The sequence below is a fragment of the Pinus tabuliformis genome, chromosome 3_2, assembly GCF_031772625.1.
Source record: "Pinus tabuliformis cultivar Carrire ecotype Pingquan chromosome 3_2, CPIR1, whole genome shotgun sequence".
Taxonomy (NCBI): Eukaryota; Viridiplantae; Streptophyta; class Pinopsida; order Pinales; family Pinaceae; genus Pinus; species Pinus tabuliformis.
The window spans coordinates 1,066,300,493-1,066,324,763 of NC_142302.1; the positions used below are offsets into that span (position 1 = coordinate 1,066,300,493).

Genomic DNA, 24,271 nt, shown 5'->3' on the forward strand with positions numbered 1-24,271 from the left:
TTGGACTTTTATGTTAGAGTGATAAGTATCTGCACTAATTAAAACTTCCTTGTTCAGTATTTGTACATTGTAACCTGTCCCTAAGAGGAGATCCATCTTTGAAGCAAGCCATAACACAAGTGCCTATGTCCAAGCAAAAAACACCTCATCTATGAAGTTGGACACAATATTTTCATTTAATTGTAATTGTAATTAGAAGTTAAAATTTATTAATTAGTGTCCAAAGACAGTAACTATTAAACGACAATTTCTAGAAACCCTGTGTATATGGGGAAATTTTTACATAGAGAAGCTATGCATATATTGACATTGTCGGAGCACAAAATTTGAGAGAAGCTATGAGTACATTGACATTGTTGACAATTTTACGGTACAAATTTACCGAGAGGCTAGGAATATAAAGATTTTTTTTTGTGGCCAACTGAAGTTAGCATATTATATTGTTTAAATGGGGCATGTTTGGTATATTTTGTGCAAGGAGGCCTGAAAACAATGGAAATTATGGTCGTATTTGAAAAGATCTGGTAATTTTTTTTGGAAATATAGGTTAGAGCTATCAAGTTTCAAGCTCTTGGGTGCTCCAGGGGCTTTTGATGCTGCTTAATCCAATTCCACCATCAAAAAACAATTCAAAAACTACTAGGAATGGATTTCTTGAATTTTTTCACTAAATTCCGACCAAAAATTTCACAAAGAAAAATTGTGGTCTTTGTGGACAACACCTATTTTGGTTAGGTTTCTTACCTTACATGGTGAGTTGTAGAGTCATTTTTATTTCAATTAATTATAGATTTTGAAATATTTGAAAATTTAATGGATAGAACAAAAATTAATTGTCCGATTTTGCTTACATTTTGTTAGATTTCAAAATTATTTAAAATTTTGTAATTAAATTATTTTAATTGCACCATAATTTGATAAACAACTCCTTGATTTGATTCATTTTGATCAAATTTAAGAAAAAAACAAAATTTATTATTAATTAAATAAATAAATAAATAAATAACGTAGCGACAATTTGACGAAGATATTCTATCACTCAAATAGTGCAATTTTTTTTAATGTCTGGAACACATATATATAAATTTTGAAAATTAAATTAAATTAAAATGAAAAAAAAAACATAATGATAATTTGGTGGAGATATTACATCACTCAAATGGTGCAATTATATTTTTAAATGTGTCGTTGTGTATGTGTCGAGCACACATATATCATGGGTTGTCGGAGAGAATTTTTGGAAAGTGTGATTTTAACATTCAGCTCAAGCTAAGATATTCTATTTATCAAATGGAATATGTTTTGTATATGTAGTTGTGTGTCGAGAACATATAGATAATGTGTTGCTCCAAAATGAGTGTGCTGAAAAACTTGCTCGAGCCTAAAGTGATAGGTTTTTTCTTTAACTTGAAAATACATTGAACTCATAAACCTTGGAGGTCGAGATGCAATTGGAGTTCAAGATACAATTAGTTGATTTCTGAAGGGTACCGTGTACGGCTGATGCATTGAATGTACCACGGGCATCGTGGCCTGCACTTTTTTAACTGTACGGCTGATGCATTGAATGTACCACGGGCATCGTGGCCTGCACTTTTTTAACAGATTGGCCTGGCCAAGCTTGGAATTTGACGTCCCACAGGGCGTAATTTTGGTTTCCAAATTTATTTGACGACAGTTAAAAAGTTTTCAACGTCAAATTTGACGTTCTTTCTACATCTTCAACTTGTCAAAATGATGTCCACTTCACAATTAAATCTTAAAAAATTATAATACCTATATTTCATGGCATTCATACTCAAAATTGGTACACAAGACATTTGAACTCGAGGCGATTTAAATTCTCTGGCGTCTCACTGCCTACCACTGTAGTACTTACTACTTAACATTAATGGGAGTAACTCTTGATGCCCAGATCAACCCATGCGAACGATATGTAAAACTAATCCAAATGGTAATACGACTAATATGCAAATTTAATGCATATATACCGTCCTTCTACTCTCTAGCTCAGTGTAAATAAATGTGGACCGCAGTTTTGAAGTTTTCTTTCACTCCAGATTCTACGCTAAACTAAATCTAACGAGAGATGTTGATGCAATTTGCATTCTTGAATCTTACCTATTCCATTCCATTATCCATATTCGCGTTGAAGGTTGTTGAATGAGATGGAATGTATGCCTTGATAATTTGGTGGGTTTGTTTTGGCTAATTCTGAGTTCTGGACGACTCTCGTGCTCCTGCGTGGTGGATTGAAGGGATTGGAATGTGCGAACAACAACCCAACTCGCCACTTCAACTTTATCAGATCATTTTTGCATAATGTGAGGTAAGATTCAAGACCTTCACGAATAAAATGCATCCTGGAAAAACTGAAAGCAACCGCATGAGGTTATGTTTACTTTCTTGTTTAGAAAGTCTACCCATAATCTTACAACGACTCGATCATATGGGTAGGAGGGCATGAATGGATTAGAGCCCGGCTAGGCTTCATTAATATATTCGAGAATAGTGGTAGGAAAGGTAAAATGAATTAGGTTTTACTGGTAGCAAGCGAATCTATTTCAGAGAATAGGTTCAACTAACGTCACACACTTATAAATGGTCTTCTGACATTTGCAATTCCTATTTCAAAAGAAGAAATGTATAGGTGGGATGTGAAAATTGAAATTTAAGTGACGAATATTTCCTCTCACTTAATCATTTGCGCATTCTACCAAAATATTGATCTATTATGCCGATGGGAACATACAAATCTCCCTCAGGGAGATGATCACAAGGTGGTCTCCCTGAGTTCTTGGCCGATGAATGGAAAAGACGGGGAATATGATGAAAAATATAAGTGATCATGATGATCTGTCAAAGTAATGTTGCTATGAAGTTACCAACCTCATACAGTTATATTTGTCATGTATTTTCCTATGTTATGATAGGAAAGAGGTATTCCATCATTTTATATTTTTTAGATTTCTTGTTGCATAGGTAGGTTTTTGTGTACCAATTTCCTCTCGTCGAGCGTTTCTTTCTGTTGCACCACTGGTTTCATATATTTGTAAGGTCTTGTCAAGAATTCCAGGGTGGGGACAAAGGACGGTTTAAATTGTCATAGATTTTTACTCAAGTCTATGGAGACGTTGTATTTATTTTAGTAATAAAAAATAAATATCTGTTCATCTCTCTATCCTGGCATCATGTTATTTGAGTGCTCACAAAATCTTCATTTTAAATATGCAAGAAAGTAAGTGAATAGAATTCATAGCAAATTGGAATAATGAAATAGTGCTTTGGGCTAATTTCAAGTGTGTATGATTATTTTCTTATCAAAAAATGTTAAAAATGTGGCCTTTGGTCGATTGTTTTTTAATTGAAAACAAAAGGTTTGTAACTAGCATACCAGTGATAGAGGGCCACTTGAACCGTATAATGGCCCTGTTCAGGGATGAAGTGCGGTCATTAGTGATGTCCATATAGACATGACAAGTAATATATGAACCTTCAAACTGAATTTTAACAATGCACACCTTCACTTTGGTCGGTTTAGATAGTGGGGGTGTGGTGGATGACGTGGATGGAAAAGTTATGACGTTCAAGATAATGAAAGAGAAATTGGTTGGAGATCCATGTGGGTGTAAAAATGACTACCACAATGAATTATGTGTGCTTCATTAAATTTGTGTCCAACATGTGGCTCGTCAAAAATTAAATGTGATAACGTTGACCCAAAAAACTATATGCAATTGAAGGGAAATACGAAAAATAACATTCCATATTTTGTTATTACTACCATATTCAAAGTTTGTTGCCAAAGATATAAAGTATTAAACTCTAATGAAAATCCTAAAATTCCATGACATGTCTAGCCACTGAAAAATTCTTGAGTATGTTTTGTTTTTTTTCTCTTCATTGTGGACTACCATTTTCACATGTCTATTCTTATACATGCTAGAAAAAATGATGGAAGATCCAGCTGGATATTGGTAGCCACCCACCTATTCCACCTAGATGCTCCAATCAGTTTCATTTGTTTCCTTGTTTATTTCAGCATTTATTATTTTTAGCAGTTTTTTGGGTCCTAAACTTCAGAAGAAGTTTTGACCCCTTAAATGACATTTTTTTGAGGTCCGTTGCAGGCCTGTAGCTATAGGTGGGGGTCTGCTAAAAAACTTGTAGTACTCAAAGAGATCTTCCCAACAAGGTATCATACATGCCAAATAGAGATAATATGACCAAGTTATGTCTCGGGAAGTTGGCTACCTAACTAACCTCAACGAATCCCACAAAATCTTGGTGTTACATCTCCTGGGGTTAGGGTTTTTGATATTTAGGGTTTTGGTTGTTTAGGAATTTATCATGTTTTTCAATAATAATTAGGCCCTTGAACCTCATTGTAACACAATTCAGTTGGCATGTAGCCTCCACATCTCTTCTCAGATATAAGCTACCATTGTCCGAGCTATATTATTTCCATTTTGTTTTTAAGCATAGTTCAATATTTTTCTATTAATGAAATGAAGTGTTTTTTTGCTATATCTCTATATTTATGACTATATTTGTAATTTGTTGTGTTCTTGTTTAAGTTTGGAGCAGTGGTATCAGAGCAGTCTGCTCATTCTCTATTTTTCTTTTCATGTCCCTAATGAGGTCAGGGTATAAGGAGTTAGGGCTCGATTTGGTTGAATCGTTGCAAGATCAGCCTCGCAAACCCTGAACAACTCCCATGAAAGAAGAAAAGAAAGACAAGGGACATGATATCCTTTCAAAATGTTTCTCGAGGAAGCTCTCAAGCGACAGATGAACATGATGATGGATAACTTTTCCCAGCTCTTTCGACGACTACCCACATGCGACGCATCTTCATCTACCATCCAGTCTAGATGTGCCACTCCTTTTAAGGTACAAGTTAACTTCAATATTCTCATACTTGAGGGCCTGATAGATGGAGATGTCATAGATAAATGTTTAAATCTGTTGGAAGGATATTTTTTAGTTCATAACTTTTCCAATCGGGAAAATATTACTTTTTCAGTTCTCAAAGCCGCCCCACATGTTAAGGATTAGTGGGAAACCTGCTATGAATAAAAGGATGATAGTGAACCCTCATTGTTTTCAGCGGCACCCACTTGGGATTCTTTCTGAGATGCCATGAAGGGACAATATTACCTTTTTAGAAGCTATGAAGATAAACAAATAATGTGGAGCATGCTATGGCAGGGAAGGGAGCAAGATGTGTTGGATTTCACAAATATTTTCCATACCCTTCGCAATAATTTGGGTATCAAGGATACTAGGCAGCGTTTGGTACTCAAGTATTGCGGCTATCTACCCAAGTACATCCAAGATGAGATGGAGTTCCTGGATATTTCCTTGCTTGGCACGATGTACCGATACACTATCAAGATTTAGCATAATTTTAAACAGAAGAAGCGGGACTTTTAAACAGAAGAAGCGGGACTTTGGATTTGCAAATCCAAAGCAAGTAAAATGCACCTCCAAACCACAGAGCAAAGGACAGAGCCAAGGTGTGGCTACCTAGGATAGCCTACTGAAATCGCAAGTAAATAACAACACCACGAAGACAAAGAAGGACACGGGAAAATTGTGTGAGTTCAATAAGAGCTCCACTCATAACACAAGTGAGTGTCAGGTGAAGGAGTCGCTAGTGGTGAAGCTGAAGATCTTTAAAACAGACACATGTTCCGACTCTGAACTAGAGCTTGATAAGGGGAATGAAAAATGGAAGCGGATCATTAATGCAGAGCCCAATGCCACTGTGGCTACCAACAAGATCCAGAAGATTGATCTTGAAGATCTAGATGAGGGGGAACGCCTCTTCCACTCACAAATATGGGTGAAGGGTTCACCGTTGTAGTTGATTGTCGACAACGGGAGCCAAAATAACCTCATTTCAACAGAGGGCATGAAGCGACTGAGCCTAGAGACTAAAGCATATCCACATCCGTACACCATCGGGTGGCTTCACCAAGGACGAGATCTACGCATCAGCTAGCAGTGTCGCCCTCCCTACAACATCAAGCCCTTCATGGATGAGGTATTGTGTGATGTTTATCCTCTTAAAGTTTGTGATGTATTGTTAGGACAACCGTAGTTATGGAAGTGGCATGTTGTATATGAGTCTAGACCTCGCTCTATGATTATTACGTTGGCCTATAAGTTGTACATGATACTGGAGGTAGCCCCTCCTACCGCCATCTCTTTGATCACTGCAAAGCAATACAGTTAGATCATTACCCAAACTAGAGAATTTATTTTCGTTATGATTCACCCTCAGGGAAAGAAGATGGTCATGGCCACGGCTTCCAGGAAGGGCTCCTCTACACAGTAGCAGCAAATGTATAGGGTCATGAATGAGTAAAGGAATATTTTCACCTCACTTACGGGGGTACCTTTGCACTATCAAGTAAATCATTCCATTGATCTGACCCAGGGTGCGCCTCTGCCCAATCGATCGATATATCGACGCTCTGTTCTAGAGAACGACGAGATCAAGAGATAGATTTAGGAGCTATTACAGAAAGGGCACATAAGGCCAAGTTCATCACCCTGTGGAAGCCCGATTGTATTGGTACAAAAGAAGGATGGGACCTAGAGACTATGTATTGACTATCGAGCACTGAAAAGGATCATTACCTGGAATAGGTACCTAATCCCGTGGATTGATGACCTTCTATACCATCTCAAGGGGGGGGGGGGAGAATATTTCAACAAGATTGAATTGAAGTCAGTTTATCACCATGTGCCTATCGAACCCTCTGATGTGTGGAAGATTGCCTTCAAATCCAAGGAGAGCCTTTTCGAATGGTTGGCCATGTCGTTCGGATTGCGGAATGCCCCTGCAAACTTCATGAGACAGATGGATGACATCTTGTGACCCTTCACGAATGCATTTGTGGTGGAGTATGTAGATGATATGTTGATCTTCTACTAGATTTGGGAAGAGCACCTCCACCATATTTGAAAAGTCCTTCAAACCTTGTGATAACACAAGTTGTGTGATAACTTGAAAAAAATCACTTTTGGCCTGACCCAGGTTCAATATTTGGGGTACATCATTGATGAGTAGGGTGTACATGTGGACTCAACCAAGATACAAGTCATTCAGGATTGGCCAACCCCAACCACTCTAATAGAGCTCTGCAACTTTTTGGGTCTTGCCAATTTCTACTACAAGTTCCTGTTGGGTTTCTTTCATATCACTTGGTCTTTAAGTCAAGTCAACAAGGGCGAAGCAAAAGAAAACATTTGTTGGTCTGAAATCCAAAAGCATGCATCTTCCGAGTTGAAGCATCACCTCTGCTCTGCACCAATGCTCACATTACCAGACCTGCAACAACCATTTGAGATTGAGATGGACACCTCTGACTATGCTATTAGTGTGGTTCTTACTCAACATGGGCATACAATGGCTTACCACGGTGATACACTTTCAGACACAGTATGAAAGTATCCCACTTATGACAAATAAATGTATTCTATTGTGCAAGTTTGTCATCAATGGAAGCATTACATTATGTGGAAGTGAATGGTCATCCATACAGACCATCGACCCCTACAGTTCATACATACACAGGGTAAGTTGCAAAACAATCGCCATCAGAAATGGTCCACCTACCTGCAATAGTTCCACTTGAACATTAAGTATAAGAGCAGAAGCACCAATAATGTCGTTGATTTCCTCAGCCAACCACTGGTCATGGCGCTAATCACTGTGCTCGACTCCTGTGGGCACATGACTTTGGGGTGACCGCATATTCACAAGAGTGATCCAGAATTCGGAAGCACATGCCAGACACTCCTCAAAGGGAAGAAAGTTCCAAATTTTCACCTTAAGGATGCATTTTTATGCCACTTGGGAAACATTTGTGTTCCTTCAAGTGAGCGCGCCAAGATGATTTGGGAGGCGCACTACAATCAGGTCTCTAGACATTTCGGAGTAGAGAAAATAATGGCGGTATTGCATAAGTATTTTTATTAACCGAAACTTCGTTAGGATGTTGTGAAGTACATTATCTCCTGCACCGCCTATGGCATTGCCAAACCAACCATCAAGAAGCAAGGCCTGTATACTCCTCTACCTACTCTTAGTCAGCCTTGGGAATCTGTATCCATGGGTTACAAGATGGTCATCATGGTGGCCTCCAAGAAGAGTATCACAACGAAGTCCACAGCTAAGCTCTTCTTTGAGAAAGTGCGGGTACACTTTGGGATCCCATAGTCCATTGTCTCAAATTGGGATAGAAGATTGATGAGTGCATTTTAGTCTAGTCTCTGGTTGATGCTGGATATGAAACTTACTAAGTCCACGACTTTCCATCCCTAAACTAATGGCCAAACATAGTTTGTCAACAGGATGATCATACACCTTCTGCAAAAGTAAAAATTGAAGCATCCACGCAAGTGGGATGAAATTCTCCCTTATGTCCAACAGAGCTACAACAAATCTCTCCACAACTCAACATGCTACAACCACTTTCAGGTAGGGCTCATATTTTAGCCATTATGTCCCATTGATGTGGCCATACCATTTGCAGCCACTCAGGGAGATTCGGCTCACGTCCAGTCTGAAGCCAAAAGGGCTAACAACTTCACTAAGCGCATTCAACACATATGTCAGCAGGTCCATGATATATTGGACAGAGTCAATGCTAACTACAAGCAGTGTCATGATCAACATCGAGTGTCGCACAGGTTCCAGGTCAGCGAAAATAGTTGGCTACATTTGCAGAAGGAGCGCCTCACTAGACCCCACTACAAGATTCGCTCACTCTGATATGGACCATACAACATCTCCAAGGATGTGAGTGATAATGCTTTCAAGATCAACATCCCATCGTTCCTTTGTCTACACCGAGTGCTCAATGCAGACCACCTTCGGCCATACTTTCCACCATTTTTGGACACATCCGACATTGTAGAAAAACTCACACCAACAAAGCTCAACATGGACTACATGCAACAGGCCACAACTGATTAAATCATGGACACAAGATGTGTCAGAGTTCACAAATATTTTCCATACCCTTCGCAATAAGTTGGGTATCAAGGATACTAGGTAGCATTTGGTACTCAAGTATTGCGGCTGTCTACCCAAGTACATCCAAGATGTGGAGTTCCTGGATATTTCCTCGCTTGGCACGATGTACCGATACACTGTTAAGATTGAGCATAATTTTGAATAGAAGAAGAGGGACTTTCAGTTTGCGAATCCAAAGCAAGTAAAATGCACCTCCAAACCATAGAGCAAAGGACAGAGCCAAGGTGGGGCTACCTAGGATAGCCTACCAAAGTTGCAAGTAAATACATACACCACGAAGACAAAGAAGGACACGAGAAAATTGTGTGAGTTCAATAAGAGCTCCACTCATAACACAAGTGAGTGTCAGATGAAGGAGTCGCTAGTGGTGAAGCTGAAGATATCTAAATGAGACATATGTTTCGACTCTGAACTAGAGCTTGATAAGGGGAATGAAAAAGGGAAGCGGATCATTAATGCAGAGCCCAATGCCACCGTGGCTACCACCAAGATCCAGAAGATTGATCTTGAAGATCTAGAGGAGGGGAAACGCCTCTTCCACTCACAGATGTGGGTGAAGGGTTTACCATTGTAGTTGATTGTCGACAACGGGAGCCAATATAACCTCATTTCAACAGAGGGCATGAAGCGACTGGGCCTAGATACTAAAGCATATCCACATCCGTACACCATCGGGTGTCTTCACCAAGGACGAGATCTACGCATAAGCCAGCAGTGTCGCCTTCCCTACAACATCAAGCCCTTCATGGATGAGGTATTGTGTGATGTTTATCCTCTTAAAGTTTGTGATGTATTGTTAGGACAACCATAGTTATGGAAGCGACATGTTGTATATGAGTCTAGACCTCGCTCTATGATTATTACGTTGGCCTATAAGTTGTACATGATACCGAAGGTAGCCCCTCCTACCGCCATCTCTTTGATCACTACAAAGCAATATAGTTAGATCATTTCCCAAACTAGAAAATTTATTTTTGTTATGATTCGCCCTCAGGGAAAGAAGATGGTCGTGGCCACGGCTTCCAGGAAGGGCTCCTCTACACAGTAGCAGCAAATGTATAAGGTCATGAACGAGTAAAGGAATATTTTCGCCTCACTTATGGGGGTACCTCTGCACTGTCAGGTAAATCATTCCATCGATCTGACCCCGGGCGCGCCTCTGCCCAATGGACCGATATATCGATGCTCTGTTCTAGAGAACGACGAGATTAAGAGATAGATTCAGGAACTATTACAGAAAGGGCACATAAGGCCAAGTTCATCACCCTGTGGAAGCCCGATTGTATTGGTACAAAAGAAGGATGGGACCCAAAGACGCGCACCTCTGCCCAATGGACCGATATATCGACGCTTTGTTCTAAAGAACGACAAGATTAAGAGATAGATTCAGGAACTATTACAGAAAGTGCACATAAGGCCAAGTTCATCACACTGTGGAAGCCCGATTGTATTGGTACAAAAGAAGGATGGGACCTAGAGACTATGTATTGACTATCAAGCACTGAAAAAGATCATTGCCTGGAATAGGTGCCTAATCCCGTGGATTGATGACCTTCTGTACCATCTCAAGGGGGGGAAATATATCAACAAGATTGAATTGAAGTCCGTTTATCACCATGTGCCTATCGAACCCTCTGATGTGTGGAAGATTGCCTTCAGATCCAAGGAGAGCCTTTTCGAATGGTTGGCCATGCCGTTCGGATTGAGGAATGCCCCTGCAAACTTCATGAGATGGATGGATGACATCTTGCGACCCTTCACGAATGCATTCGTGGTGGAGTATTTAGATGATATCTTGATCTTCAACTAGATTTGGGAAGAGCACCTCCACCATATTCGAAAAGTCCTTTAAACCCTGTGATAACACAAGTTGTGTGCTAACTTGGAAAAATTCACTTTTGGCCTGACCCAAGTTCAATATTTGGGGTACATCATTGATGAGTAAGGTGTACATGTGGACTCAACCAAGATACAAGTCATTCAGGATTGGCCAACCCCAACCACTCTAATAGAGCTCTGCAAATTTTTGGGTCTTGCTAATTTCTACTACAAGTTCCTGTTGGGTTTCTTTCATATCACTTGGTCTTTAAGTCAAGTCGCCAAGGGCGGAGCGAAAGAAAATATTTTTTGGTCTGAAATCCAAGAGCATGCATCTTCCGAGTTGAAGCATCGCCTCTGCTCTGCACTAATGCTCACATTACCAGACCTGCAAAAACCATTTGAGATTGAGATGGATGCCTCTGACTATGCTATTGGTGTGGTTCTTACTCAGCATGGGCATACAGTGGCTTACCACAATGAGACACTTTCAGGCACAGTCCAAAAGTATCCCACTTACAACAAATAAATGTATTCTATTGTGCAAGTCTGTCGTCAATGGAAGCATTAAATTATGTGGAAGCGAATGGTCATCCACACAGACCATCGACCCCTATAGTTCATATATACACAGGGGAAGTTGCAAAACAATCGCCATCAGAAATGGTCCACCTACCTGCAATAGTTCCACTTGAACATTAAGTATAAGAACAGAAGCACCAATAATGTCGTTGATTTCCTCAACCGACCACTGGTCATGGCGCTGATCATTGTGCTTGACTCTTGTGGGCACACGACTTTGGGGTGACCGCATATTTACAAGAGCGATCCAGAATTCGGAAGCACATGCCAGACACTCCTCAAAGGGAAGAAAGTTCCAAATTTTCACCTTAAGGATGCATTTTTATGCCACTTGGGACACATTTGTGTTCCTTCAAGCGAGCACGCCAAGATGATTTGGGAGGCACACTACAATCAGGTCTCTAGACATTTCAGAGTAGAGAAAATAATGGCGGTATTGCATAAGTATTTTTATTAACCGAAACTTCGTTAGGATGTTGGGAAGTACATTATCTCCTACACTACCTGTGGCATTGCCAAACCAACCATCAAGAAGCAAGGCCTGTATACTCCTCTACCTACTCTTAGTCAGCCTTGGGAATCTGTATCCATGGGTTACATGTTGGTCATTCCTTCTACTAAGCACGTCAATAATTGCATTTTCGTGGTCGTCGATAGATTCTCCAAGATGGTCGTCATGGTGGCCTCCAGAGAAGAGTATCATAATGAAGTCCATAGCTAAGCTCTTCTTTGAGAAGGTGTGGGTACACTTTGGGATCCCATAGTCCATTGTCTCAATTTGGGATAGAAGATTGATGAGTGCATTTTAGTCCAGTCTCTGGTTGATGCTGGATATAAAACCTACTAAGTCCATGGCTTTCCATCCCTAAACTAATGGCCAAATAGAGTTTGTCAACCGGATGATCGTACACATTCTAAAAAAGTAAAACTTGAAGCGTCCATGCAAGTGGGATGAAATTCTCCCTTATGTCCAACAGAGCTACAACAAAGCTCTCCACAACTCAAGATGCCACAACCACTTTCAGGTAGGGCTTGGATTTTAGCCATTATGTCCCATTGATGTGGCCATACCATTTGCAGCCATTCAAGGCGATTCGGCTCATGTCCAGTCTGAAGCCAAAAGGGCTAACAACTTCACTAAGCGCATTCATCACATATGTCTGCAGGTCCATGATATATTGGACAGAGTCAATGCTAACTACAAGCAGTGTCATGATCAACATCGAGTGTCGCACAGGTTCTAGGTTAGCGAAAATATTTGGCTACATTTGCAGAAGGAGCGCCTCACTAGACCCCACTACAAAATTCGCTCACTCTGATATGGACCATACACCATCTCCAAGGATGCTAGTGATAATTCTTTCAAGCTCAACATCCCATATTTCCTTTGTCTACACCGAGTGCTCAATGTAGACCACCTTCGGCCATACTTTCCACCATTGTTGGACACACCCGACATTGCAAAAAAACTCACACCAACATAGCTCAACATGGACTACATGCAACAGGCCACAACTGATTAGATCATGGACACAAATATCAAGAACACTCGCCAACAAAGGATACAATTATATCAAGTTTTCAAAGCAATCCAACTCCTTCACTAGGGAAAGTGGTTCACTAGGGACTAGGTTCAACAAAAATTTCCTCACTTCATGGATGCTTTGCATGCAATGGGGACCATTGCTTCGTAAGGAGGGAGGAATGATCTAGGTTGATATTGGTGGCCACCTGCCTATTCCACCTAGACCCTCCAACCAATTTCATCTATTTCCTTGTTTATTTCAGCGTTTACTATTTTTCGCATTTTTTCGTGTCCTGAACTTCTGAAGAAATTTTAACCCCCTAAACGACGTTTTTTTATGTCCGTTGCAAGCCCATAGCCTTAGGCAAGGGCCTGCGGAACACCTGTAGTACTTAGAGAGACCTTTCCCACAAGGTATCGTACGCACAAAATGGATATAATATGACCAAGTTACGACCCCAAGAAATTGGTTACCCAACTAATCTCAATGGGGCCCATCAAATCTTGGCGTTACATCCCTTGGGGTTAGGGCTTTGGTTGTTTAGGGTTTTCTCATGTTTTTTCAATAATAAATAGGCCCTTGAGCCTCATTCTAACACAGTTCAGTTGACATGTAGCCACTACATTTATTCCCAGAGATAAGCTATCATTGTTCGAGCTATCTTATTTCCATTCTATTTGTAAGCATAGTTCAGTATTTTTCTATTAATGAAATGAAGTGTTTTTCTACTACATCTCTGCATTTATGACTATATCTGTAATTTGTTGCGTTCATGTTTAAGTTTGGATCATGGAAAAAACTTTGTCATGCCCACACATTCAATTATTTTCCCACATCATTACACAACAATTGTTGGATCAATCGATGTGTAAACATCCCGATGAGCAACCCCTCCATCCTGATGAGACATGCAAGAAAAAAGTGGAGGAGTTGGACGAATGTTTCTATATGTGACATATGAAACTAGTGTCTTCTCTAGGATTCCCGCAACCAAATCTCAATGAATCCTACTATTGTGGCATCTTGGCCTATGTGATAATTGGCAGTTCCTTTGTCTTGTCTCCCAAAATAAAAGACCTGATGTCAGGCACTGGAATACTGCAACACATCCATAATACAGAGCTTAATTTTCATTGTCTTGCATAATTTTTCAAAGGTGTTGTCTAGTTATTATACTTTTCGAGTTTTATTTTGGAATAATGGTTAAAAGAAAGAAAAAATAATTTTGGTTATAATTCAGGCTTTCATCATCTTTAGAAATTGAGATTAGTGACATATTTAAGAATTGTTAGTCAAATATATAAAGTAGTGAACTCTAAGCATGGATCGCTTTAGGAACATTCCTTAAAAAACATGGTTTTCTTTAGTAAAATTTCCAAAAAACATAACATGGACCGATGTAGAAAAATACTTGAAAAAATAAGCCATGTTTTATTATAATTCCTAAAAAATGTTCTGCTACAGCAACATGGCCTACTTTAGAAAAATCCCCATGGCCCACTACAGAAAATTCATTTTACCTTCTTACTCCATAACTTTTTCTCACTTAAGGATCTTTAAGTTTTCAGAGCGAGTTTTCCTTTCACCTTTTTACACCATAGATTTCTCACTAGAGGATCTTTATAATCTATGAGTGAATTTTCCTTTTTCTCGTTTAACTTCAGGATTTTCAGTATATGATTTCTTTTTCCAATGCCTCTATGTGACATCAATAAATATAGAGAGTGGCAAGATTTTATTTGAATTCTAGAAATCATAATTCCCTTATCCATTATTGTATCAACTCATGTCTATGCCTAAATTCGATTAATTTTGGTTTATATTTCTTATATTTTTCACATTAACTTTTTTTCTTTAACCAATGTTAAGAAATGAAATATAGTATAAATATTATTATTCTCATTACATTTAACATTTTTTTAACAAATAATTGTTTTGGTAATGGTGTTATACAATTTTAATGTTTTTTTAAGTAATTAAAATATGCATTATTAACTAGGCCAATTTTGTATGATTTAATGAATTCTAGTTTTCACATATATTTGTTTATACAGGTTGTTGCAAATTTATAAATGTCTTAAAAGAAAAAAATACAGACTACAATTGGGGAAATGTATGGATGGACAAAAGGGAAAACATCCAAGACTCAAAGAAATTTAGAAGCATGTGAAGAAACCCATAATGCTCATGTGGAACAACAATTACATGAAATTTTTGGAAGTTCTTCTGATCATGATGTAGATGAAGAAAAAAATGAAGTTGAAGAAGAGGTTGCTAATAATTCAATAATGAAAGTGAAAACAAAAAGACAATTTCGCATGGAATGGTCCGATAAGTTTGTTTGATTGAATTATGTGAGCTTTTATGAGAAAATAGCTATGAAGTGTATCTATTGTGAGAAGTATACGATGAATGGATCATGGGGTTTAGGGAATGGTTGCACAACATTACAACATGATGCTCTTGTTACTCATGAAAAATCACGGGTGCATAAAGATGCTAATGCAAGATAAATTAATCCATTAGAGGGAAAGATGAAACCAATTCCAGATCATATTAGACAGGTGGGAGATTCCAATAAGGAAAGAGTTATTTCTACAATGAAAGTATCATATTTCATTTGTGAATGATATTTATCTGTATCAAAGTATGAGAAGATTTGTAAATTTCTAATGGATGCAAAAACTCCAAATATACCAAAGTTTCTAGAGTATTCTTCATACACAAATAGTAAGTTTTTAAATGATTTTATATATTGCATATCAAAACACCTTGAAAAAAATTGGATAAAGAATATGTTGGAAAGTCCATTCTTTTCATTGATGGTTGATGAAAGCACTGATCGAACCTTAGAGAAACACCTTGTTGCTTATGCAACATATTTAGATTCAAAGGGTCTCGGGCCACCTTTCTCCCAGTTTATGAAGCTCAAGGATGTAGTGGATGGAAAATTTAAAAAAATATATGATATTGTCAATCAATTAATAAATGTTAAAGGACTTCAATATAAAGATTTGATAGTTGTTTCTATAGATGGGGCTTCACAAATGATTGGACATGAAAATGGTCTTATTTCATTTTTGAAAAAGAACAATCCAAAACTTATTGTAGTTCATTGTGTGGCTCATCGTGACTCTTTAGCAGTGTCAGATGCTTCTAAGAAATTACCAGAGTTATTGTTTTTTTAAATTGCAAACAAAGTGTATTCACGGGTTCAAAAATCCCCAAAGAGAAATAATAGACAATGATTTTCTGAGAGTCATGCAAATTGATATTCTTGATGTTCTACAAATACAGTTAGTGAGATGGTTATTTGAAGGGGATGTTATTATAAGGCTTTTGAATCTTATCCCAACAATTTTAACTTTGTGGAAAAATGAAAAAAAACTTCATCATGGTATGATAAGACATGAATATATTTTATCCCATTTTGTTTACATCTGTTTGTTGATGTGCTAGGGGAATTGAACAAGTTGATTATGCCTTTTCAAGAAGAAAATGTAGACATTACAACTATTGGGTTAGCACTTGAAGTAACTATAAGCACATTATCTAGATGGTTCTTAAGAAAAGAGACATTTGCAAAAGGCACACCTTATCCTTCAAAATTTTTGAGTGATTCTCAAAATGGATACATTGATATTAAATATGAAAGGACAATTGTAGATAGATATGAGTTACGATACATTTTTATCTCAGCCATGGATATTGAATCCAGTGAAGCAAGGAAACAATCTATGAAACCTTGTATTGAAAGTACACAAGAGAATTGTCAGCAACTCATAGAAGGTTATATAGAGACTTTCATAGATTCTTTGAATGAAATATTTCTAGACCTTCAACTTTTTAATGCAGATTTTTTTTCAACCCTTGTTATTATATAAAAGAGCGTCATAATTGTGAGAAAAAATCAGAGCATTGGATTTTAAAGATTTTTCAACATTCGCAACATACCATATCAAGTGATGTTAGATTTGTAGATTTATTTGATGTTAAAGCTTGTAAAAGAGAGTTGCACCTTTTTGTTGATTCATTAAATATGGATTGTGAGGGTTTTTCTATGAAAGGAGCATAGCAAGTCTTTAGCAACACAAAACAATGACGCAAATTATCCTGATATGATGAAATTATGACAAGTTATACTCACTATTCCTACAAGTACAGTGGATTGTGAAATGGGATTTTCTAAGTATAACATCTTCAAGGACATTAGAAAACGAGGCTAGAGTTGGATACACTAGATGCTCTAATGAGAGTATCTTTGAATGGGCCTGAATCTTCTAATGTTGATTGGCATGCAGTTTATGAGGTATGGACAGATACAAAGTCAAGAAAGATTTTTGTGCTTTGAAAGTTCTTCTGGATTATGTTTAACAAAGGATATATGTACTAAGATATTCCTATTGATAAGTTTTTATGTAGTTGCTCTAGAAACTTTGATTTTAAATGAAGTATAATTATGATCTATTATTACATATTTTTTTTTTATATTTTCTCTAAAATGTTTGACTTTCAATGAAATATACTATAATTTGGAAAAATATCACTAAGTACTTTATTTATAATCCATATGTTATACGCTGAAATAATATCCAACATAACTCAAAGTTAATATAAGCATTACATAATCGTCTTCTATTTTCAATAAACAACTAAACCAATATTCAACTGTGGACATTGTTGGCACATTAAAATATTGACCAAAAACCTTTCAATGATGAAAATCATGTATTCTCTCAAAAATAAATACTTCTACTCTGCCATCTGCGCATGCTTCCTTCACAAATTAGTATCAAGATTAATAAAAAATTGAATATGCTAATCGCTAACTAAATTTCTTAATAAACTCTTTAGATTGTTGTTAAATCAGCGTGTAACATACAAGTCCATATCAACATGTAATATACAGTTCCATTTCTTTAATAAATTCTTTAAATTGTTGTTAAATCAGCCTGTAATATACAGGTCGATGTATTGTGTGAGCCACACATGGTTAACCATTAAAGACTATTAAAATATTAAAAATATCTCATTTTAAAATCTATTATTAAATATTTATGAATGATAAACATCTAAAATTAATGTTTATGAATAAGAGTCATTATGAACTTAGAATTTGATGACTTATTTTCATAATCTTGGAAATGAATTAAGATGTACCATGAGTTAAGATGTACTATTACTATTTGATGACTTATTTTCATAATCCTGAAAATGAGTTAAGATGTATCATCACTTGTTGCTTAAAATCCCCAAAAAATTATTGAGACATATTTAAAATTGGTGATTACCATTTTTTCATAAACACTTTTCAATCAAAAACGTTTTTTCAGTGATATTTTTTGGTTGGATTAAAATTTTCCTAATTTATATTCCGAACCATTTTTCACCCCATGCAAATATATACAACCATATTATTTTTTTCTGCAATTTCACTTTTACAGAGCATATCGAGCCAATTTAGAATCGAAGTGGTGCAGTAGATCTATGGATAATGAGTGCCTAAAATCTCCCAAAATAATTGAGACATATTTAGATTGGGTACTCACCATTTTTCAGAAGCACTTTTCAATCAAAAAACGCTTTTCTAGTGATATTTTTGGTTTGATTAATGTTTTCTTAATTTACATTCCCAACCATTTCTCACCCAATTTTTCACCCTATACCAATATATACAACCATATTTTTTTTCATGCAACTTCACTTTTAGACCCAATTTCTCACCTTATACAAATATATATAGCCATTTTTTTTTCTGCAATTTCACTTTTACATAGGATATCGAACCAATTTATAATGGAAATAATGCAGTAGATCTATATATAACAAGTACGTAGTGCAGTGAAAGTTTTGTGTGGTTTATTTACGAAACATAATCCTCCAATTAGTAGAAATTTCTTCAAATTTGCAGTGTACTACAACAATCTTTCGAGTGAGTTCTTTGAGTGAGTTCTTTATGAATTTCACTCAAATGTGCAGCACATTTTTGATGGAGTTGTATTCTAAGCGTTATTTCACTAATTGATTAGTAATTTTAGTGTGATCTTTAATTTTTTGCACTTGCTGTATATTTGATTTAGTTTTTATTGGATGATTTATTTTGTGTTCTCAGTTAAATTTGCAAGTTTTTGAAAGAATGTTTTAAAATAAGTGGAAGACTAACATTCTCAAATTCAAATTTGATGAGAACATAAAATAGAGAGTATGAAAAATTCAAAAATTTCATCAAATTTTCTTTTGACAAGTTATGACGATTTGAAATTCTAAGCCTGGCCTGGCGTTTGTTTAAATATCTTGAAATCGAACAAATTCAATTGTGGTAAAGTACGAGAGTACCAGTCCTGAAAAAAAAAGTACGAGAGTACCAGATCCTGAAATGAGTGCATGCTTTGATCATTAATATTTTGGACAATTATTTTTTTAATTTTAATTTTCAAATTAATATTTTATTTCTCCTAAATAAATTTTAAAATCTGTATAATAACGTATCAAAATATTATAATATATTTTTTATAAAAATTAATCTTATTTTTATAATTAACAAATATTTAGTTTAAAATTCGATAATCATAACAAAATTGTAGAAAAAAAAATATATTTATTAACTAAATTAAATTCAAAAATTAGTTTTATAAACGGATTACAATAAACTAGGCCTCGGCAAAAAAAACTTGAACAAAGCCTTTGGAATATTTTAGGCCCGTTATAAATCATACTTCTAAATATTATAATAATGATTTAACTATTAAAAAAAAACTCATGCCTCTAAATATTATAATTATATATATAGAGACAAGGGGAAAACTTACTTTTAAGTAGTTTATGATTAGATAATAGTAATAAAAATTATTATTATTATTATGATTATAGATAAAAATAAAAAATATATAGTAAACAAATCTTTTATTATTATTTTTTATTTATCAACAAAATTATTAAAATAATTTTTTATTTATTAATCCTATAATTTTGGAAATTGATATTTAATATTTTGAAGGGGATAGTCTAATTTTTTTCAAAATATTAAATGCATTTACCCAATTTATTAGTAAAGTCCAACACAAAAACACACTGAACCTTAAAATAGTTAAGCGTGAGCATTTCCAAATATAGCTAAATTTGAAGGTACATAATATCACAAATATGGCTAAATTTGAACGTGCATAATTGCTTCGCTTCTAGCAACGAATGCGCAGAAGACAAAGGCATCTGACATCTTCTCTCTCTCTGAATGCAGAACCGTTCAAAGCAGACGGGCGAATATCAAATTTGAAATGCAGTGCAACGCCATTATTACAGAATCTGACACACCGCCCACGTGGTGTGCCGAGGAACAGGCCTTCGCTTTCCTCCAACAAAAGCAGTGGCAGCTTTGGATTATCGAGTCTGAAAATTTGGTGAGAGAAATGGCGCCAGCGCACACCGTCCTCTATCGCTATGATCGCGCCGCAGGCCAATAACGCACACCGTCCTTTATCGCTATGATCGCGCTGCAGGCCAATAACGCACACCCTCCTTTATCGCTATAACGACTGCTGGCCAATAAACTATGGCGACTCCTCTATCCAACCCTATGCGATTCTTGCAGACTAGCTGGTTCTTGCTAAACGTTGAAAGTTGTAGATTGGAATTCTTTGCACCGGCGAAGACTAAGGGTGCCGGCGGCTCTCGTTCTTTCAAATATTTAGTGAAACATTCAATGTTGGCAGGCTGCAACCCTGCCACCTAGGAGACTACCACGATTAACCAGTCAATGGCAACCCATCCCACACGGCACGGTATCCAACTTGGTCTACAATTGTCAATATTCAATGCCTCTGGAGGGCAGTCGAGCTTCCTATAAATGAACGTCTTCGCGGGAGAGTTTCTCAAGTCTCTCATTTCCTGTGAGAAATATGGCAGCGTCTAATGAACAGATGAAGAGAATCTTGATTGGGTTGATTGCCGTCTTCTGTTGTGCAATCGTCACTGGTAAATTAGCATTACCCAACTATTCTTTAATTTTTGAAATGCAATTGTTATTCAAGACTTAACATCGATTGAGTTGTATTAAACTGATTATTTTTCTTCAATTGATTGTGCAGATGGTGATAAAATAGGAGTGAACTATGGGATGCTCGGAGACAATCTGCCACCTGCAGACCAGGTGGTAACTTTGCTGAACGGCCACAACATCGGGAAAATGAAGCTTTTCAATCCAGACGGTGGTGCATTAAATGCTTTTGCAAATTCTGGGATCGATGTAATCGTAGGAGTCAGTAACAACGATTTGCAGGCCATCTCCTCCAGCCAGGACTCAGCAAATGGTTGGGTTAATGACAATATTGTGCGCTATTCGAGCACCAGTATCAAATATATTGCGGTGGGCAACGAGGTTTTGCCTAGCACGCAGTACGTATCGTATCTTGTTCCTGCCATGAACAACATTCAAACCGCGATCAAGAACGCCAATCTGCAGAACATCAAGGTCTCTACCCCCCATGCCTTCAATGTTATAGGCGTCAGTTACCCGCCTTCAGATGGAGCATTCAGCGACGATGTGAAGGATACCATGAGCTCTATACTCAAATTTCTTTCAGATAACGGGGCTCCGTTCATGGCCAATGTGTATCCATATTTCAGTTACGCCGGCGGCAACGGCATTCAACTGGACTACGCTCTCTTTCAGCCCACGGCTACGGCGGTGACAGACGGAGTTCACAGCTACAGCAACTTGTTCGATGCCATGGTGGATTCTATTTACTCCGCAATGGAAGCCTTGGGATATTCCAATGTCCCGCTCATTGTTACTGAAAGCGGATGGCCTTCTGCTGGCGCGGATGCGGCCACAACTGGGAATGCTCAGACTTATAACAACAATCTCATCCAACATGTTTTATCGAATTCAGGGACACCCAAGAGGCCTGGTACGAAAATCGAGACCTATATCTTCGCTCTTTTCAACGAAGCCCAGAAAACTGGGCCCGAGATAGAGCGTCACTTCGGGCTCTTCAACCCTGATCAAAGTCCTGCATACTCTGTCAACTTTTATCCAAATTGACCGCAACTCAGTTCTCCTTAACTATTTGTATGCAAAATGCAATGATATAAATCTATAGAGGATGATGCTACATAAATAAACATCCTTCGTTCTTAATAAAATGTGAATGGCAAAGTGCCGAAGCCGTCAGAGTTAGCTATCATTGTTTATTGAAGGACCACACTTTGGATTTCTAATGAATATACATATTTATAACAGGTTTTGAAAACAATTTACGTAGGCGCACTAAAGGCGGCATCCCAAACAAGTGGGATTGAGAAATTTTAATCTTTGAAATGAATTGTTAGTCGAGCAAGATATGATAGATGGTGGTCAGGCAAACCACAAAAAATAAATCCATAAATACCGTAATGAGATTTTCCCTACTGAAACCACCAGAGAGTCTAGTTAAAATAGGGGACAAAAAACAATTGAATCCTGTTAAAATAGGGGACAAACAACAATCTTAAGAATTATTTTAAGTCATTTGGCGGTAATATCACTGTTGTTTTCCGGCAATATCACTGAGTCATTTGGCGGTAATATCACTGTTGTTTTCTGTTTAAATAGTTTTTTTTCCATAAAATTGTAATAGAGAAACAATTCAGAAAATCATAATTGAGTATTTGTTTATTGCTTCTTCCCACGTCTATATACAACTACGAGCTCTAACAAGATGAAAGCCCAATTTTCAGTTACAAAAAGTCTATAGTTATATTTTTTTGATTTGTCATTTTCATTTTTTATAAAGATAATTTTTTTTTTTAAATCATAATAAAATTATATAATTTTATATGTATATTTTTTTTATTTGTCATTTTCATTTTTTATAAAGATAATTTTTTTTTAATCATAATAAAATTATATAATTATATATATATATTTTAAAGAAAAAAATGAATGATAAAATAAAAAATTTATTTAAATATTTATATTAAAAGTTTTATTTTATTATTCAAACAAGATTAGTTGAGATTGGAAATTACTTATCATACTCTATTGGTTATTGTGGTTATTATTCCAACAAGATTAGCTGAGATTGGAAATTACTCTATCATACTTTATTGGTTAAAAACATTATTTGAAATTTTGCAGTGATTTAGAAGTCAAACAAAAACCAAATTTACTAATTAAAATGAAGATTACAATATTTATATATTTTCAATATTGCTTTATAATTTTTTCAAACATTATTTAATATTATAAATATTATTACAATTTTAATAACTTACATTAACTTAATTTTTTTACAACATTTAACATTATAAAAAAAATTAAAAATAAGAAAATACAATGAATAAAATTTACTTTTGTGGACAATATGTTATTTCTAGACACTAAACTTGGTGGTGAATAAAGAAGTAACTAATTCTTCCATGTTAACCAAGAAGCTACGTCCCACTTACGAAACCCAACAGTCATTACCTGCGGATGTGCGTGGCAGAGGCGGTGCACAGCACAGGGATGAGACCTAGGCTTTAAAATTGACGGCCGTTTACGCGTTTTTGGGTGTTTTTAGCAAATAAACACGTCATCCATAACATCTGAAAAATTTACAAAAATGTCCTCATCACCGGCATCGGGAAAACTCCCGAGTTTTAAATTTTATATATATTTTAAAAAATTGAATTATGTTACGCTGGCAGTACCAGCCGCCTCACTGTGAAGACTTTTGAAGGGTCGAGGCCGGAGGGTCGAGACTTTCGTGAACATTTAAATTTTATATATATTTTTAAAAATTGAATTATGTTAGGGTGGCAGTGCTCGCTGTCTTACTGTGAAGACTTTTGAAGGGTCGGTGTCACGTCTCCAAGTTGGCGGTAGTCTTTCAACCGCTCTTAGCGAGGTGCGGTACCACTGAACACTTTTTTTTCACCAATACTTATTGTAAGGACTTCCGGTCATTGGTGTGACAGGTGTCGGCGGGCGATCGTGCACGAAGGCGTGGGTGGGCGCACGGGCGGGCAGAAGTGCGACGGGTCTGCGACGTTGGTGCGACGAGCTACAACAATATGCGACGACAAATGCGACATTATGAGGAACACTTAAAAACGACTAAGTGTTGGACGATTTATACGATGGCAAAGGAGCTTGCGGTTGGGAGCAAGCCGACTTGTAAACAAGGTGAATGAGCGTGTGTTAGGGGCTCTGGGGGGACGGCCATTGGGCTGCACACCCCCTCCCACCCACGTTAACTTGTGTATAAGTGTGTGAGCATGGAGCTCACTTCAATCATCATTCGAATCACATTCTCTCATACGCATAAAAGGGGTA

At 36.9% G+C, this 24,271-nt stretch overlaps 1 protein-coding gene across 1 annotated transcript; it reads left to right on the top strand.

Annotated features, from left to right (window-relative positions):
• Positions 1 to 20,835: 20,835 nt before the first annotated feature.
• On the top strand, positions 20,836 to 22,229 carry LOC149184329 (glucan endo-1,3-beta-glucosidase-like). The gene is made up of 2 exons (XM_089418902.1): positions 20,836 to 20,949; positions 21,063 to 22,229. Exons 1-2 carry the CDS (start codon positions 20,874 to 20,876, stop codon positions 22,016 to 22,018), a joined length of 1,032 nt encoding a protein of 343 aa, XP_089275028.1. The 5' UTR covers positions 20,836 to 20,873; the 3' UTR covers positions 22,019 to 22,229.
• The last annotated feature ends 2,042 nt before the right edge of the window (positions 22,230 to 24,271 follow it).